The 19,587-nt window shown below is 39.5% G+C and overlaps 1 protein-coding gene across 5 annotated transcripts in view; it reads right to left on the minus strand.

The window, feature by feature from the left end:
* Positions 1-19,587, minus strand: part of SLC12A8 (solute carrier family 12 member 8) — a 76,964-nt gene that overhangs the window by 43,906 nt on the left and 13,471 nt on the right. For all 5 annotated transcript variants that reach the window (XM_025169357.2, XM_088146460.1, XM_007432484.4 and 2 more), the window contains 2 exons: positions 19,313-19,504; positions 16,267-16,498 (listed from right to left, as the gene is read on the minus strand). In XM_025169357.2, the coding sequence (XP_025025125.2) occupies positions 16,267-16,498; positions 19,313-19,504 (424 nt within the window). The remainder of the gene's footprint in view (positions 1-16,266; positions 16,499-19,312; positions 19,505-19,587) is intronic.

A 19,587-nucleotide genomic window follows, 5' to 3' on the forward strand; every position in this document is an offset into this window, starting at 1 on the left:
CCCTGGCTCCCTATTAGGTCCAAAGCCCAATTTAAGTTTTTGATATTAGTATTTAAGGACTGTGGATACCCATCCCCCACTACCTGTCCCAGCTTCTATCTTGGCATGATCCTTTTAGGCAACACAATCAACCAGTGAGAGGCTTCTTTTCATTCGCTCTTCACATGTTGCTCCATTCTGTTTGTATATATTTCAGGATCTGTGTCCCTGATTATGGAATTCCCTTCCCCCCACTATTCCAGTTCCACACATCTTGGGGGGCCCTTAAGAGAGATCTGAAAAACAGACAGATTGAGGGAAACAGTTGTGAGCAGAGGTTGAGAATGGCAGTGAGTAAGGTTAGATGGTAGGGTGGTTTGGTTCTAAACCTTATTAGCAAAGTTGGATGACATGGGTATCAGGTTTACCCTTTTAGGTTTTTATAGTTGTATAGATCTTATTTTTACTCTGACTGTAACTATATCATGTTGTATATTGATTTTATTGATTTCAAGTAATGTTAACTATTGCTATTTTTGTTCATTTTGATTGTGGTGGGATCAAGTCCCCGTGGGGGTTGTGTTATGAATGAAATGTTTGTTTGTTGTTGGAGGTGCCCTGCTAAAGATCCACTTTCCCTATTTCCCCTCTAGAAAAATAGAAATATTTTTCCTATTTCTACAGGTGGAAGAGGCTGTAGCCTGCAACCCCCACTCCATTGGTTAGCCTGCAAGGAGAGTTTAACCATAAGTGGATGATAACTGCAGAGAAATGGTGGGGGAAATTAGGTGGTCTCTACCACTAGGTGACAAGAGAAGAGGGAAGAGGTGAGCAGCAGGGGAAGAGGTTATGTGTATGGGTGGGGCAGTGGTGGAACAGCTCCTCTGATGCGAGTTTTCTGATCCATCAAAGCACTCTTAGCAGAAAACTCACTTCTCTTCCTTCCTTCCTTCCTTCCTTCCTTCCTTCCTTCCTTCCTTCCTTCCTTCCTTCCCACAGTTCCATACCATTCATGGCAACAGAAGCAAGGAGACAGAAGGAAGTCTCTTCTGCTGGGGTGGCAGAAGAGGGATGTTGAGGGAAGTGCCAGGGAATGCCTTCTTTGGTTCTAGTCCTCTAATCCCATGGAGAACCAACAGCAGAAGACCTACAGGCACCAAAGAAGGTTCCCATTCCTCTTCTCTCCACCCCCACCCCTTTTCTTGTGCAGACAGCAAGTTTGTTTCTTTAAGCTAGTATATTTTTCTGCTGGCTCCTGCACTCACTGGATAATAGCACTCTAGAGCTGCCATGCAGAAAAGCACTATGTCCATTTGTACAAGTTTCAGAAAATCATAGATAATTTGAAGATAATTATACACTCAGCTTATACAGTAGATGTTCACTTAGCAGGACCTGTTTGATCCAGCAGTTCAGCTCTTGCAAATTATAATTTGCCTTGATTTCCAACCATGTAGCCCATGAAACTTCACAGAAGCTGTAAATCTCATTTTTGGTTTAGATTACAACTAACAAGATCAAAAAGCAAAATGATAGACAAGGCTAATCAGTACTAGTAATAAGTCAAACATTAGCATTTTGGTCAGCCAAAGAGATGGTACAGTATGATGCTGGTAAATTACACTCATTAATTTTCCCCTTTCATCCCTGCTACCTCATAAATAGGTGATTAGTCATTTAAAAAAAAATCCATTATCTTTCTTTGAAATATCTACTCCAGACATTCTGCAGGTTTTTCTAGGCCCGTCGTTGTAAGCCCCCTAACAATGTTATCATTAAAAAAAGAAATAGTCTGCATCACAATTTGGACTCCAGACTTATTGGCAAGTAACCAGTTAATAAATTTCTTAGCCAGACTGTTGAATAGACTGGCCTATGGTCAAGAGTGATGTCACATCAATTCAATGCACTATAATTGGAAAAATGTGGGTGGAAGCAAGCAGGGTGGTTTTTTTATAAATAAAAGATTGCATTAGCAGTCTCTTGATCGGTTCACCCATAGTGTCTACCTTGTACAGTAGCTGGGCAGAATTTCTGCTGCTGGTTGGGGTCAATAATTTTGCAGCACCCATTTCCAGATGCGTTTAAGCAAAAAGGAGGGTAAAGCCTCAGGGAAGGGGTTGGTAACTGTTTTTCTCCCCAAATACATACTTGTACAAACAGAAATGCAATCTTTCTGTGGCTTATCTTTCAAAACCGCGGCACACCCTTTATAGCCCAAATAAGCAGGGATATTTCAAAACAAAACAAAGCAAAAAAACTGTGCTAGGTTCCACCCAAGCTCTATAGACATCAGCTGAAGATCTCTGCAAATAAAGAAATAGTAACACACCCACACCTCCTGCCAAATCAATCAATCAATCAATCAATCAATCAATCAATCAGCCTCCAGCACAAGCATTTTCTCTGTGCCATACTGGACACGAAGGCTGAAATTCTATACACCCCCCTCCCCAAGGGAAAATCCCGTTGAATTCGGTGGGGCTTACTTCTGGCTAGACATGTATGGAATCACATTGTAAGTGAATTCAATGGCATTCTTTGCACCTTCAGGATGCAGCCCAGGGCTGACCTTATTTAAGATGATGGATTACTTCTGCTGAATTTAAATCTAAGAAAGAGTGGTGTGTGTTTGGGTTTGTTTGTTTTTCAGATAATATGCCTTATCCAATAAATAAAGGGAGGAATATCACGTCAGCAACAAGACACGTATGCAAAAATAATCCAGGTACAATAGTACTGTAAATGTTAAAGGAGTTAAACATTCTGGATTTAGAGTATAACAAAATAATATATTGATGAAACAATGCACCTAAGAATTATAGTACGGGAACTAGATTGCACTGTTATTTAAGGTATATTTCAAGATTCCTACTGTATGTTTTGTTCCTTCATATGATTCTTATATTTGCATAAGGAGATATTATCCATACTTCCTCCTATGATTTGTCTGTGTTCTATGACTTTGCATCCATTAAAACTTAATGCTTCAGATAAAGATACAAAATGTCCTGCATTAGGATTCTTTGTAATATATAGTTATATATATGATATGTGTGTGTGTATGTATATATATGCATATATAGTCTTTGCTTTTCTGTACCATTATTATTTTTGCCATTTATTATTCTATTGAAGTTTTTACTATATTAGCTAACCAAAGTTCCTCTGTGAGGTGGATGGCCATATAAAACTAATACATAGTAAATAATAATAATAACAACAACAAAAACAAGAATGGGGGCATTGTTACTATGTAATTATAATAGTAATAATTATTACTATGTTATAGTTTATTGTTGCATTGTTATCATATTCTTAATGTTATATTAATGCAGTAACAGTTTAACAGATCCCAGTTTAGTAGATTTTGGATTAAATGGACAAAATGGATGGGGAACAACAGGCTTCAGCCGAACCCTGGTAAAATAGAGTGGCTGTGGATTGGAGTCCCCTCTGTAACCGAGAATTTACCAACTTTGGCTTTGGACAGGGTGGCACTGCCCCAGACAGACCTGGTGTGTAATCTGGGTGTCCTCCTGGACTCACGACTCCTACTCGAGAAGCAGGTGGCAGTCATGGCCAGAAGGGTCTTTGCCCACCTTTGGGTGGTGCACCAGTTATGCCCCTTCTTGGATCAGGAGGCTGTCCAGTCAGTCACTCACGCCCTGGTCATCTCTCGGTCAGACTATTGCAATGCGCTCTACATGGGGCTACCCTTGAAGAGTATCCAGAAGCTACAGCTGGTTCAAAATGCAGCCACATGGATGATATTAGGTGCCCCTAGGATGGCACATGTAATACCTCTGCTGCGTGAGCTGCATGGGGTGCCAGTTTGCTTCAGAGGCCAATTCAAGGTGTTGGTTATCACCTTTAAAGCCCTACATGGTATGGGTCCAGATTACCTGAGGGACCGTCTCATCCCCATTACATCAACCTGTCCCACCCGGTCAGGCAGAGAGGGCATGTTGCGGGTCCCGTCAGCGAGAGAATGTCGGCTGGCGGGGCCCAGGATGAGAGCCTTCTTTGCCGTTGCCCCCGCCCTTTGGAATATTCTCCCCCCAGAGGTGCAGCAGGCCCCTACCCTCCTGGCTTTCCAAAAAGGTTTAAAGACCTGGCTCTGCCGGTGTGCATGGGTCAATATGGGCTCTAATCATCCTTGTGGGTGGTTAGGACTCTGATGACACTCCCTTGAATTATTCGCCAACTTTCCATCTTTCTTGGAAGCTATTTATTATTAGGACTGTTTTATACTGTATTTTAATGGATTTTAGCTCTGCTATAAACTGCTCAGAGTCATTTCAATGATAGATAGATAGAATCTGCTGAAAAGCAATCTGCTGCACTGGGACATAAGTGGCAGCAGTGGTGACAGAGGGAGGCAAGGGAAGGCATTGGAAAGATTGAGGAAGGGATAGGATGATGGGATATATTGCACTAGGAGCTGCTGAGAGGAGAAGAGAGAGGGGGGCAACCCACACCAGCCTAGCCCTTTTCACTGTTGGTTAGGCTTAGATGGAGTACATGAGACCTACTGAAAGCAGACCATGTTTTAGTAGATGTTGGCTTCTGCAGCACATGTAAAGTACACTGCAATGAACCTAAGAAGATACAATTCTGGATGGTTCTTACAATAAAAGATGGTTCCAAAACAACAGACAGTTCTTCTAAGAGACTGTGAGGTGCACTCACGGCCTAGATCCTGGACAGAAAGCCAGGTACCTACTCTATTAGGAGAGTAAGGAGTTTCCAAGACTGATGTCAAGCCCCATGCAGCTGGGCAAGATCAAAGTATTTAGACCCTGGAGAATCTAGAAGGCATGAAATTATATAGAGTTCTTGGTAGTTTGGGGGTCATTTTCTAACTGATAAGAACATAAAGATGGGCAGACCCAAGTCAACTTTCATGGATGAAAACACTTAACATCTGACTTGTTAATTGTTAAGTTGTATTACTTCAGTAAAATTAACCAAAAGAAAAATACAATTATGAAAGATAGTTATGATCTAGGAGTTTTTAGAAAAACTTATGATAAGAGTAAAAAGGCCTGCTGATTATTTCAAATCAGACTATGCAAACATAAAACATGTTCATTTCTTGGTTTCTATCTATCTGATAGTTTTCTTTGTACTGCTAAACTCTCCAAGATTTCCTTCCATCTCCTAATGTTTTTTTCTTCATTGCTGAAGAACACTCATTATACCAGCTCACCTTGCTTTTATTCTTCCTACCATTAGAACTTACCTTTTACCTGTTGATTCCTATGACAGTGTTCATGCCCTTTCTGGAGCCATGAAAGAAACTCCAGTTCAACCTGCCCTTTTCAGACATAAGGACACTCGCTAATTATTACCCAAAGTTCTACAAATGTCCTTCCAATCACTTGGTCAGTGACTGGATTCACATGTCACACTATGTTTGAGTAAATCACAATTGGCTGGCTTTATACAATATAAGTCATAAATCATAGTTTTCAAATGAAAATTCAGAATATTCAATATTCACCCAATGTAGTAAGCCACAAACAAACAACTGTATTATGGGTTTACACAATGCTAAATCAGACAGATACATTTAGACCTAGAAGGAGATGTTAATGTAGCTCCAGTTATGAGATACTGGGTACAGCCAGATGGCTGAATTAACATGCAATCCACCAGTCCTTAAGCCAACAGGAAAGTATGCTGGAATAAAATTTGCGGCCCCAATCACCAGTCTCTCTTCTGCTTGAGTAACAAGGCAGTTTTAATGTAGGACAAGATAAGGTGGATTCCCCTGAGTTTGTTTCCTCTCCACTGGCACTAGCCAGTGGGGAATAAACCACTGATTGCTCTATTTAACATGGGCCTTAGGCTGGAAAAAGAGGCCAGTTTTGACTCAGGGCTAGACAGGTGATCTGTGGGTGGGTGTGAGCTGCCTGGTGAAACCAGGAGAGACAATCCTGCTTTAACAGGCAGACCCCACCCCACCTCTGTGAATAAGCCAAGATAACATCATGAGGAGGACATGGCATATAAAATGGGTACCAGGGATGAGAGGATGAACCTTAATGAGAAACTAGCAAATTCTTTTAAAAATATATGAAATGGTTTGTTTAGGGTGATCAGATATAAAAAGCTATGGCAAGCTAGGTAGAAGAGAAATTGCATCTATTTGTGAAAAGTTGGTCCTCTTATACATAATTCCTTCTTCTAGGCGGAAGAATTTGGACTTTCTTTATATCTGTTCATTTCTCACCAACTCATGCTTTATCCCAAAGACTTATTACCTCATAAAAATTCATTTTCTTTTACTGTATATGGGCCTAGGTTTATAAGGATGTTGGCTCAAATTCACTATAATTGTTCTCCCCAGAAGCTTCTCTACCTTTTATCTGTCTTCCTTTTCAAGTGTAACCTTCAAACAGCTGAACTGAAGCACTGTTAAAACAAATGTCCTACATCTGTTTGCACTAATACAATATTCTCCAGAAGTTCACTTAATCTGGGGAATGGGCTTGATATTTGCTGCTGCTGGTAGCTATTATAGGGTCATAACCACTACTGAAAAAGCCCTGGAGCTTTCAAAGTTTGCTTTGCCAGCTCCACTCCTATATTCAGGGGAGTATCTAAATCTTCCATTTATTTTAGGAATCATCCATTGTCCCACTTCTAGTTGCTAGTTTTCCAAAATCAGACTACCTTACAGCTAAAAAATATGAGGAAAACGGCTAAAGGGTGTGGCACCCAATAACAGAGTCTGCACCTAAACATAGCCACTCTAACAATCATAACAGCTGACACGAAATAATCCTTTTATCTCCTATTGTAGAGACAACAACAAAGTCTCTTATGTGCACTTCACAACTACCAAATGCACCAAGGATAAACTTGACTACAACCCACTTCCTCAGATGTATCAGACAGACTTATGACATATTGAAAGTATGGATCATAAAGATATGTCTTATGCATAAAATGGCAAAATCTTCTGAAGGAGGATAATAAATAGCTGTTTCCTAACTGTGGGTTGTCCATTTACTCAGGATTGCGATCAGGGATGGACTTGTGTTCTTATGGGCCTCCACTCCTGATCCCACTGCAAGGAGAAGTAAAAATGATTGAAAGGATAGATATTAACATTTAAAACCTGGGAAACAAAGTCTTCCTCCTGGAAAATATAATCCAACAAGATCTGGAAGGTCTCCCAGTACTTCTCACACACAGCGTATGGAAACGTGTGCATATTCCCCTGAGACCTGCTCCTGATTCCTTCCCACATGATTCTGAGGAGTGGGCATGTCATAGTGACAAACTACAGCAGTCTGAGTCACACCTATTACTAAGTGCAAACCACGGGTTGCAATACACAACTATTGGGTTCACATATTGTGCTAAATCACAACCAATCCAACCCAATAGCGGCTTGGTTTTGAAGTGGACCAGGAAACTACACATTTAGATGCTATGTGGAGAGCTGTATTTAGTCTAACTTGTCCTACAGAGAGAATCAACTAGAGTCCTTCAACTCTAGCACTCTGAAGCTACAAAGCTTTGAGACTGAAGAATTTTTGTAGGGAGATAGGGAGACCCCATCTGAGAATAATCTTACAATGAAAAATGTGTGTTTGACTTCAGCTTCTAAAAATAAAATCAGCAAAGGGAAGGAAGTGACTGAATCTGGGATAATACTGATGTGTGTGTGTCTCTGTGTGTGTTTGGGGAAATGGGAGTGATACAGCTAGGAAACTCCACCCAAGCATAATCACGTAGTGAATTTCATTTGAGTTCTATAAGGAGGATGTACACAAGTTTGTGTGGTTTTTTTTCTACGAAGATTAAAGAAAAAAGCCCTAGTACTGCAACATGATTGTGTTAGGGTGAATAATTTTTTAACCTACTATAATATATCTGTAAAAGATATTCCTTTGTGCCTGAGATATAATCTAATTATCAATTATAGCCACAGATGGGTTTATCTTTCCAAAGAAGATTGCAATTAATACTATTTATTAGCATTACCACATAAGCCAAAATCTCACAAGTTTTTTTTTAAACCAGCATTATTCATCAATTACATTCATATATAATATTCCTAACTACAACTGTATTCTTCACAACTTCAAAATTCTTGGAAGAGGTTTTCATATTTAAACAACGACAATAGAAAACTATTACAAAGGATTAAAGCCAAGAATAGCAGCCTGGGGAGAGGGGCAAAATGGGACTGCATGATAGCAGTCATTCAAATTGTATATTACAAACTCCTCTCTTGTACTGGCTTCTGATATTTTTAACATTTCTTGGGCATTTGTAGAAATGACCAACTCTCTTTAAAAAAAAAAAAAAAGTCTGTATATACATTTAGTGCCTTTGAAATTCCTATGGCTTAGAGAGAGATTAATGTCACCCTTTCATAAATGCGCATCTAATTCCAATTTCTTAAGAAAATTGTCACTTTTCAAACACCCACAAAGAACATTTCTTTGAGGTATCTGAAAATCAGTACCTAAATACCACATAGAGGATATTTGTGGTAATGCAGGACTTCCCAAATCATGGTTTAGGAACAGTAGAGAAAGAATATCTTGAATGGGAAGGAAGGAAGAAAAAGATCTATGAATTACAGAACGATCTCACCTTTTAAAAAGAAAAACAGGTATTTGAAATATTAGACAAAAGATCAGCTAAACACTGCCCACATTCAGATCAAAGACAATTTAAAACAAAAATGTCTTTGCAGCTGCTTAAAAGAAAATAAGGGGGTAACAAAATGTATCTCTGGGGGGCAGTTTCAGAGATGCCGGGGGAACCACTACCAAGAAGACCCCCTCTCATTTTCTCCTTACCCTGGGAATGACTCAACCCAATCTCTTTTCGTTTATAAAGTGTTTTTAAAAAAACATTCCTCCTCCTTGCAAGTCTATTTAGCTCATGAAATTATGTGAAAAGCATCGCCAGCACCTTCTTGTTTACAACGACTTAACACACTAGAAGTCTTTATCACGGAGACAGTCACTTTTTGTGGCACTGTATTGCCAGTTTTTCAAAAATGTAAATGTTGCATAAGGATATTATTGCTTTGTTCTGTTGTATTACTCAGTCTAGTTTCAGTTTACAGTGCCTGTGGCATTTTTTGTGTCTGGTTTAAGGATGCTTCTCAGAATTATTTATTAAAACAGGAAGGCCTTTATCTATCATGGCCAAATCAGTCTGAATTCACTGTAGCAGTAGTAGTTGCAGCAGTAGAAGAAAGCAGCTTTTTTTCATTTTTTCAGTTCTTCAGCCAGGTGAAACTGGGACTCAAATTCCTTGGACCTGGAAGTCTTCTCCTCTAAATTCCACGTACATAATACCTACTGAAGTGGTTCTGAACCAACTCAAAGAAACTTGGTGCAATCTTATGGGCATCCTTGTGTAATCTACCTTTTAGGGCTAAAATCTGGTGCAGAATTATAAAGATAATCAAGATCTGCTCAAGACTTATTAAAAATCCTAACTATAATTTGAGATACACAAGAAATAACCAAATTTATTTAGCAAAAGGAGAATGGATCCTGTAGACATACACAGCAGTATTTTGATCTCAGCGCTATTTTCACAAGTTCTGGGGTAAAAATAGGTTGCAGATATGTATTCTGAATTTAAATTCTGTAAATTGAGCAATAAACGATACTAAGGGATATTTAGTCAAGTGACCTTACATTGGTAAAGAGACTTCAATTATGCTCTCCCGGGAGAATATAATTTTATGCATATTTATCCAGAAATAAGTTTAACTATGCTCAATAGGTCTCACTCATTAAAAAAGCTTAAGGTTGCAACCTAAGCAAGCAATAACCTCAACTGCCTTTTACAAACTGTAAACAAGTATTTTGTAATTCTAAACCATGCGCTACAGACTACAATGCCACTGAAATTTTCTTCTGAGCTGAATCACAACATAGGCATTGTTAAAAATTCTCTCCAGATAAAGAGATTAGAATATTTGTAGGTGACTCATCTTCCTGTCCTAGCTATTAGATTTTTACATCAGTGAGGATGATACAAATAAAAGCAAGCAAGCAAGCAAGCAAGCAAGCAAGCAAGGAAGGAAGGAAGGAAGGAAGGAAGGAAGGAAGGAAGGGTAAGAAAGCAAGCTCAGCCTTAAAAGGCTGAGTAAAGGAATCTGAAGATAAAGTGACACCTTCTGTTTAGTTGTGTAACTACATTTACTTTGTGTTTAAATTTAATAACACTAAAAACTGCATGTGTATCTGTAACATGTTTTACAAAATATATTCTTCTTTTTAAAGAAACTGATCCCCCTTCATTTTGCTCGACACACGATAAAAGAAATAAATTCCAACTGTATAAATAGAACAGGTATAATTAGAATACATAATAAATTGTCACATAATTATAAACAGATTTCTATCAGTGAATCTGATCCTAAAAGCAATTACTATCCTTCATGGCCTGATTAAATTCCACTGATGGGGATTTACCCAGGAAGAAGTCCTTTGAATCTGGGCAGCAGATTTCCAGGTTGGTGAACACTGCCATGGATGATAACCTCATTTGTAGCAGCTTAAGTAAAGGCTGAAAAACCACATTCTGATTTTTGGATAGTGAGAAATGGCCAGCTTTGGATCTACCAAGTCAAATGCTGGCTCCCCTCTTCCAGAACAGCCCAATTTGGGCCTAGAAACAATACCAGTCTAGATCTGGTATATTGCATCAACAGAGATATATTGATATATTTAATGTCTTCTTTTTTAAAATAAAAGAAGAAACACTTTGTGGCTTCCTGCAGTTGTGGCATGTTCAAAGATGAATGCTAAGTGCCCTTTAAAGTCTTCAGCCATGAAGCTGTGCAGGAGAACCCTTCTGAAGTGTCTCAGGATAAGAAGCTTATTTCTCTAGCATTTAGAAAAGGTATTTCCTTGCAGCAGTCCCAAGCTGTGGAATCCACTCCAAAGAGTTGTGCTTAGCCACAATTCTCTCTCTCTGCCTTTTGGTGGGTAGTCAAGATGCATCTCTTTTCACATATTTTTAAGTATTAAATGTATTTGTATTTGATTTGATTTGATTCGTCATATTTATATGGCCGCCTGTCAAGTGACTCTGGGCAGTGTACAACAAAGTTAAAAACAATATATAGAAATTAATACTAATGTTTTAATATTAACAACTTAAAATTATAAAAAGCACAAACTAAAACAGAATAAAAAAGAGATTTGGCAAAGAACAGGTGTTAATTACACTGGAGCCATCTCAATATTTCTCCAATCCCCTGGGGTCCCCAGGACTGATGACACAACCAGGTCTTGAGGGACTTTCAGAAAGTCAAAAGGTATGGAGCCAGCCTCACTTCAGAGGGAAGGATGTTCCATAAAGTGGGGGCCACAGTAGAGAAGACCTGCTGCCTAGGACCCGCCAAATGAAGCTCCCTAGCCAGCTGGACCTGCACCATGCCCTCTCTGCAGGATCTAGTGGGACAGGTAGATGTAATCAGAGAGAGGCGGTCCTTCAAATAACCTGGTCTCATGCCATATAGGGCTTTAAACGTCAAAACCAGCACCTTGAATTGGACCCAGAAACAGACTGGTAACCAATGCAACTCATGGAGCAGAAGTGTAATACAAAACCAGACTTAGTGTCAGGCCCAACCCAAGAACGACGATGAAGCAGTCCAGTCCAGTTCCTTTATTAGCTAACACCTTATAGACAGAATCTTACCAAACTAAATCTATACTACAGCAATTAGTGGATGTGCCCTGTGAGATTCTAGGGAGTGGCTATCCTGAACCTCTTTCACTTCCCACGCTCCTCCTGCGGACTCAGCTACCTCTTGCCTCCTCCTCTCTCCTGGAACGCGCCCCCTCCTTCCCGATAGCCTTGATCTCCCACATCACTCTCCTCCTCGTAGATACATTCCATCACACTTAGTATCTTGTGTAAAAATGGACTTCATTTGTTTTACTACTATTTGAAATGGTCAAAAGCTGCAAAAGGAGTTACACTTTTGATCCAGGTTACCCTTCGGTTCACAAAGTACTACCCCTGAGTAGTATTTTAATAAATATTATTGTATTGTTGTTGTCATCATTATGTTATTGCTTTATTTATTAATAAATACTAATAGTTATTCTGTTACAGGCATTCAACTCCTGTTCCAAAGTACGAACAGATATATGTTTATATAGCTGGCATGTACTGCTGCTTAAGGAGGCTTCACTTCCACAGTAGAATTTTCTGTCCTCCTAATTGCAACCAGCTCTCCATCTCAACAAATCCTCCACAGAGGAACTCCCAATCCTCTGAAGCAGATTTTGTGGCATGCGAGTGGCTGCAGAAGAACAAGTATTTCTTTCCTACTCTGAGGAAGGAGGGGTCAATGAGACAAGAGCCCTGTAAACCCACTTTGCACGTTCACAAAAAGGTAAACACCTGGTTGATCTTGGCTGATTTTGAAAAAGCTGGGCAGGAACAGATCTTGGATGGAGTCCACAAGGAAATTCCAGGGGTCTTATCTCATTGCAGACCAAGCTGGAAAGTAGAAGAAAAGGCTAGGGCAATCTACTTCTTCTCACTCAAGGCACAAATGACCAGGCTCAAATTATTCTACCTCAGACACATTATGTGAAGACCTAGTTCTCTGAAGAGGTCTATAATACTGGGAAAGATGGGGGGGGGGGGAGAAGAAGAGGATGACCACCAACAAGGTGGATGGACTCGGTTACATCACTGATGGGTGCACCACTGGAAGACCAGAAGGGCCAAGTTGGGGACAGATCCTCCTGGAGAAAATCGATGTGGTCACCAAGAGTCAACACCAACTTGATGGCACATATTCAATCAATCAATCAATCAATCAATCAATCAATCAATCAATCAATCAACAGTCCACTTGTTGTGGCCAAGAAAGCAACATGGACATGGGCAAGTTGTCAGCAAAGGTTGATCTAGACGCCAGGATGATTTTAAATTATTATTTATTTGTTAGATTTACTCCCAGGAGCATTTTACAGCTTATATACGAAGATCTTCCTTCATTTTATTCCCTGCAACAACAACGTAAGTAAGCTAGGCTGAGGGAGTGTGACTGACCCTGAACCTGGGTACAAAACCTTGGTAATTACCAAAAAAAAAAAAAAAGTCAAATATACTGAAGTCATTTTTTTAAAAAAAGAAAGATTAAAAACCACCAGAAAGCAATGCATTTAGTAATCAGGCTAAATATTTGAATATTCAAGCCACCTGACAGCATCTACACTTGCGCATCTTGCCTGTGCAATCACTGTAGTAGGGATAGGCTTCAAAATACTGTATTGCACTGGGGTTATATGCTGGTGTTATCTTGCGAACATGAGGCCCATGCCCATAACTGGGAGTGACATAGGGAGAGCACAAAGGCCATATGTTTTGAATAATTAATAGCTCTGCAACTGAAGGTTTCTGTGGCTACTGTGGTTGCTTTTTAGTCTAATTTTCTGCCTGTGAACATGCACAAAGCTGAATGTCATTCCTTTGTGCATTTGATACAATTTTAAAATGAATTGGTCCTTTCCTGACAGCCAATCCTTGGAGGGAAGTGGAGACTGGTGCATCCCGAGGATGTGCAAAAATATTTCATTCCATGCACAGAACAGCTGGTTTTAGATGGTCTGTGCCTGAACTGAAAAACATGTGTTTCAGAAACAGACTCCACCAGGACTACTGGAACTCTACGTTATTGTTGCAGAGAGGAACAATAACAAGGAATCTTGAGAGTTTCCGTCTCCCCGCTCACCCCCTTTCTCTCTCTCAAGGTTAAGCTGATATTTTTGTAACCACCCTGCATTCCTTCTTCAAGGTTACCACCATACTCCTCTACAGATGTTTTGTTCCATACACAGAACAAAATGGTGTCATTTTATTTTGGATATAGACTGAAATGTGGTTGTTCTGAGAAGTGATTCACAGAGGAAGAATGAAAACAGCTAAGGACACCGGTGGCAGCGGAGGGGAGGCAGGGGAAGGAAGAAAAGGGAAGCACCGAGAAGATTGGGGGGTTGGCCAACCAGTGGTCATGCAACACCAGTGGCAGCAGTGACGTCAGGAGGTGGGAGGGAGGTGAGGGAAGGGAAGGGAAGGGAAGGGAAGGGAAGGGAAGGGAAGGGAAGGGAAGGGAAGGGAAGGGAAGGGAAGGGAAGGGAAGGGAAGGGACCAGGAAGACTGGAGACAGGCAAACCTTCACGCTGGGAGCTGCTGAAGGAAGGAGGGGAAAAAGAAATGATGTGCACCAGTCTTGCTCTTCTCACCCCATAAAATTATCTGGGATCCCTCCAGTTTTTGTTTAGCAAAAAACCCCAAACAACCAAAATGTTTCCAGTCTTGTTTATACAGAATTGCTGCTAATCTGAAATGGTTCTGAGAACCTGCAGGTGATGGATTGTTCTGGATTTCTGCATTTTGTGCATACCCCTAAGGCACCCCTACCCTCTAATCAATTTCACAACTTAGAATTATAGAATTGGAAAAAGATGTTTGTGTAACCATGAATCCAAATTGGAGTGTGTCTGACAGATGGCTGTCTAGCCTCTATTTGAACACATCCAGTAAAGGGAAGCCCACCACTTCTTGGGGTAACTGGTCCCACTGCTGAACTGATCTAACTATTAGGACCTTCCCTCCACTAATATTAAGTTGGAATCTGCCTTCTTTTAATATAAATCTATTATTATGTGTCCTGGAGTCAGAGAACAAGTCATCACCCTCTTCTGTGTGACATCCTTTCAGTGTTTCTCCTATTCTCCTCAATCTTCTCTTCTCAGGACTAAATAAAATGAAACTTATTTACAGTGATTTGGAAACTATACAGGTAGTCCTCATTCAGCGACCACTCATTCAGCAACCAAAATTACAACGCCGCTGAACGAGGGGACTTATGACCATTCCTTGTAGTTGCGGCTGTTGCAGCGTCCCCACAGTCATGTGATTTCGATTCGGGCACTTGGCAACCGGCACCCCACGGTCACATGATCACGATTTGCAACTTTCACCACAAGCTTTCAACAAGCAAAGTCAATGGGGAAGCCAGCAGGAGGTCACAAATGGCAATCACATGACCATGGGACACTGAGACTGTGGAGGATTTGCCTAACGATGGCAACTGGAACTGCTGGAACTGCTGTCATAAGTCAGTGTGGTCACATGACATTGTGCTTTATGACTGTGTCACTTAGTCACAGAGTTGACGGTCCCAATTACTGTTGTTAAGTGAGCACCACCTATACTTCAATTGATGCAGCTCCAAATTATATTTGCATTCTTTGCAGCCACATGGTGCTAACTCACATTCAGTTTGCAATCAGTTACTATTCTATGATCTTTCACAAGCCATATATTCCCCATCCTATACTTCTGCACTTGATCATCAAATAATCACAAATTTATCCCTGCTAGTTATAAAATAAACTAGACTTTCTTACAGGAAACTCCTCAGCCTCATATTGCCAGCCAGTAAAAGTAGTGTACTGCTCCCTTCAGTTTTTCACAAGTAGAACTGATAATCTTATGACTCTGAAACACACAGTGCTCACCAGTGCATGGAAGAGCTATGAAAAAAGCAGTTGGGGAGTGACTTTTGGGAGAAAAAAATAGAGCCAAGAAGACAGGTTGGAACATGCAGCAGGTATTCTATTAAGTGAAGCGGTTAACACGCTGACCAGATGAAATGTTTGGATAAATCCAGCCTTGATTTTCATTAGGCCAAAACAGCTGTAGCTGGGTGTATCTGTTTAAATAACCTTCTGAGTCATTCTGTTCTACAATTTTCTTTAGCTCTGAAATTCTCAAGCACCCAATGAAACTCTTTAGTCATAATAACCTCATCCAAAATTACTAGGAGGGGTAGCCTTTGATTGGTTATTTTCTTCACTTACTTAATTTCAAATCCACTTCAATTCAATTGAATTCATTTGGGTTTATTTCTGTATAGTAATATACCGGACTGAATTGTAAAATACTTTAACTGACTACAAAGGCTCTACTTGCTAACATTTTAAAAATCATTTTCAATCAGTCCTTATAAAAAATTGAAAATGGTAAGCATGTATCTAATGCATAGGAAGAATGTCTGTTGTAAAGGTGTGTCTCTGTGTGAGAGAGAAAGAGATCATAACAAACACATGTCTCCTATAAACGTAAAAGAAGGAAGATGGTTGCTTTAGAAATATTATTTTCATATTAGCATATTTAGTCAACAGATAAATAGAGAAAAACATCTCATTCATCCATTAAGATGGTTATCTTCCTGATTTAGAAGAGTCAGGAAAATGTTACCTGGATCGAGGTGTGTGAAGGATCCAATGACAAAATCCAGTGTGGAAACAGCCAGTAGAAAGAGAAGTAGCAGCTGGAGTCGTATGATCCATTTCACCCCAGCCAGATTAATTCCAAGCAAGGCCAGCAGGACAGCAAGGGAGATGCCTCTCACTGCCCAAATGTTACTGAGGTCCAGGAGGTCAGAGATGGATTCAGCAAATCCAGTAATGTACATAGCACCTGCAACACACTGAAGAATATTTTCACCCGTGAAGAGGCTAAGCTGTTTGAACTGGAGGACAATTAACATGTTATTTATTTTTTGTCTAAAAAATGATTGTTTGGAAGCTCTGGCACTCAGATTTCAGTAGTAGGAGAAAACTCAGAGGAGGACACAAGATTCTCAGGAGGGTTAAAGGCCTGCTATGGGCTCTATTAATAACAACACTGCAGAAGAAGAATAAACTAGAGCAGAATTAACAAGGCAAGTCAAAAAGAATCTCATTCTGTTTTTTTCTTTAGGAAAGAGATTTGCATCTTGGGCATTAATAACAACCCCAGATTCTGACCCAACTATATCCATCCATCAATGGCACAAACAATTCATGGTCAAATGGATCTCCTTACCTTCATCCCACCCCTAGTTTAGTGGGATGTCTGGAGGGTATCTGGAATATGCTTGTTTGTACAGCAGGAAGAAGAGGAAGTCCTGTGGCACAAGCAGCGGTAAGTATTGATTGTTTGTAATAATAATCATTTGGTATATAGAAGATAGTTTAAAAAAAAATAGAGACGCTCCTGAGGAAAAAGTGCACATGGTCTGAAATAGTTGACTCTGGCCAGACATTGAAGCACACTGCGGGAAAATATTTCCCCACTCTGAATATCACCCTGAACATTCTCTGTCATGAACAAAGCATCTAATGGAGATGAACTCTCCAAGGCTAATCAGAAGCCTATTTTAAACCAAAAATCCCTGGAAAACCCATTCCTGGATAGCTTCCTAGATGCAGTAATGTTTGACAGAGTCAAACTGATTCACTTTCAAAACCAGGAAATACCAATTAATGTAGTAGCAGAATTGCAGAATACCATAATTACATCTACACATAAAGTATTGTGATGCTATGAAAAACAGATTCTTGGCTACTACAGTGCAATTTAATTAAATTACGGCACTAGAATATTTTGCTAAAATTCAGTTTATCCTTAAAAGAATAAATTCTATAAATTTAGTTTCCAAGTTATGCCAATGGCATGGTTTTATGATAAACATAGCAGCATACATGTGAACAATATTCTGGTAAAGAGCCATAGCATGCATAATCTATTGTCATATTTTATATTGTTGGTTATGTAGGAATCAACAATAGATTTCCGTGTGGAACTAATAAGAACTAATTCTGCATTTAAATATCCATGGCTGGTGTTGAACATAAACTAATTAAGGCCCCAGAACATAGACTAAGCTTGCTGAAACTATTGAGTCTTATCCGTGGTCTGAATAGAAAACCAGAATAAGAATGATTGCTCATTTAAGTTTTTTGATAGAAGAAAGGTGAAGTATTAGACTACTATAAGGCTGTCTACCACAAGTGTAGACAATTTTTTGAGTGGGAAGCTACATCTGGAATTTTAAGAGCATGACATGGGGATGACTACCATGTAGGGGTTGCTTATCCTCAAAATGGCTGCAATGATGGGTGAGGCAAGTTACAACATTTTTATTATCAAAAGGCAAACTAGTGAGACTATGTTCTGGCTTGGCTGAACACTCAAATGAAGCTAGCTAATGACTGGTATTCCCAGAGAAAGGAAGAGACATCAACCAGCTCTAAGAACAACAAAGCATGGCCAGGACCCTGGAGAGCTCACTGTAGGAAGTTAAAAGCTTGGTCAAAGCAGTTGTTCCATATATTGCCAATGCTTAACTGAAGACTTAAGAAGGCTGTGTGGGTCATCCCGTTTGCCGACTTAAAGAGTCTGTGGCCCTACCTGACATCTGAGAAATGTGCACATGAGGTGAGAAACTACAGAGTTTCAGAGCTTCCCCTGAATTGGCCTGACACGGAGTTCATCATCATACTCAGTGGCTTAAGAATCTTGCTGAGAAACTGACTCTGGGGCTGCCGCAGATCATTCCTTTAAGCCCTGGATATATATTACCAGTGAAACACTGGGGGGCACATTTTGAGCAATGGGCTACAGTTCCCCACTGTTTTTATTCAAAAAAATGCCTATGAGGTCTAAATGGGGCATTCATGTAAATAAAAATTAGATTGAAGGTTGACTCTTAGCTTTGCAGCATGTCAGTTTCCTATTTAATTTTCTTTAATTAAATGAATATTTTTTTAAAATCAAAGCAGAGAGAAGGGAGGCTGGAAGTGCTGAGGAAAATATCCATGAACAGTATGTTATCCATTAAATAACACTGTAGTAAATAAATAACATTGACTAAATAGATTCAGTTTTTAAGTAAATCACCTAGAATTAGAATTTGCAGGTGAAAAATGTTTCTAAAATCCAGTTTTGGAAATACAGCCTAATTTTTAAATATCTTTATTTGGATGTGCTTAATTTCATTTGAGTTTTAATTTTTGCATTTATTTAAATTTCATTTTGTGAAGACTTTGGAGATTAGCAGATAATGTGAAATACTTTTAAGTTTTTCAAATCTTCTTTTGGAACATTTCTCTGAGCAATCCCTGGTATCCAAAACTTGGACTAAAAGCAATCTTAAATTAAAAGGTATTCCATGCACAGAATCATATGCAAATCCTCACTTTACTTTCCAGGCTGTCAAAGAATTTTCAAAGAGAAGGTAGCAATTGATTCATACCACATCCAGACAATAAAGGAAAGCTGCACTTCAGAAAGGCAATTACAAATTTAAGCAACTTTATCCTTCATCACATACCAGGGTTTTCAAACCAGTGTATGTATCTTTTCAACTAACACAACAGAATTTGCAGTTTGTGTATTATTGCCTTGAACATAAAGGGAAAGGTGAATGGGAAAAATATATTTAAATAAAAGTATTTTCTTCAGAAAATGGCATTCTTACCTGACCAAAAATATAAAGAAGGCCAATGGTCCCTCCAACTTGACCTCCAAGGACAGTAGAAATCATTGAATAGACTCCTCCGCTTCCAATGCTACATCGTTCACAAACTCCAATGCCAGACAAGACAGTTACTAAGGCCACCAAGATGACGAAGGACACCAAAAACATGCCCATCAGAATTCCAGTGTTCCCCTGAAATGGAAGGGGACAGCTGAAGCATAAAAGAGCATGATACATAAATAACTACACTAGGAGCAAAGCATTAGATAAAGATC

The sequence above is a fragment of the Python bivittatus genome, unplaced genomic scaffold, assembly GCF_059951505.1.
Source record: "Python bivittatus isolate LINGU-HERP-01145 unplaced genomic scaffold, Pbiv_v1 ctg000480_np1212, whole genome shotgun sequence".
Lineage (NCBI taxonomy): Eukaryota > Metazoa > Chordata > Lepidosauria > Squamata > Pythonidae > Python > Python bivittatus.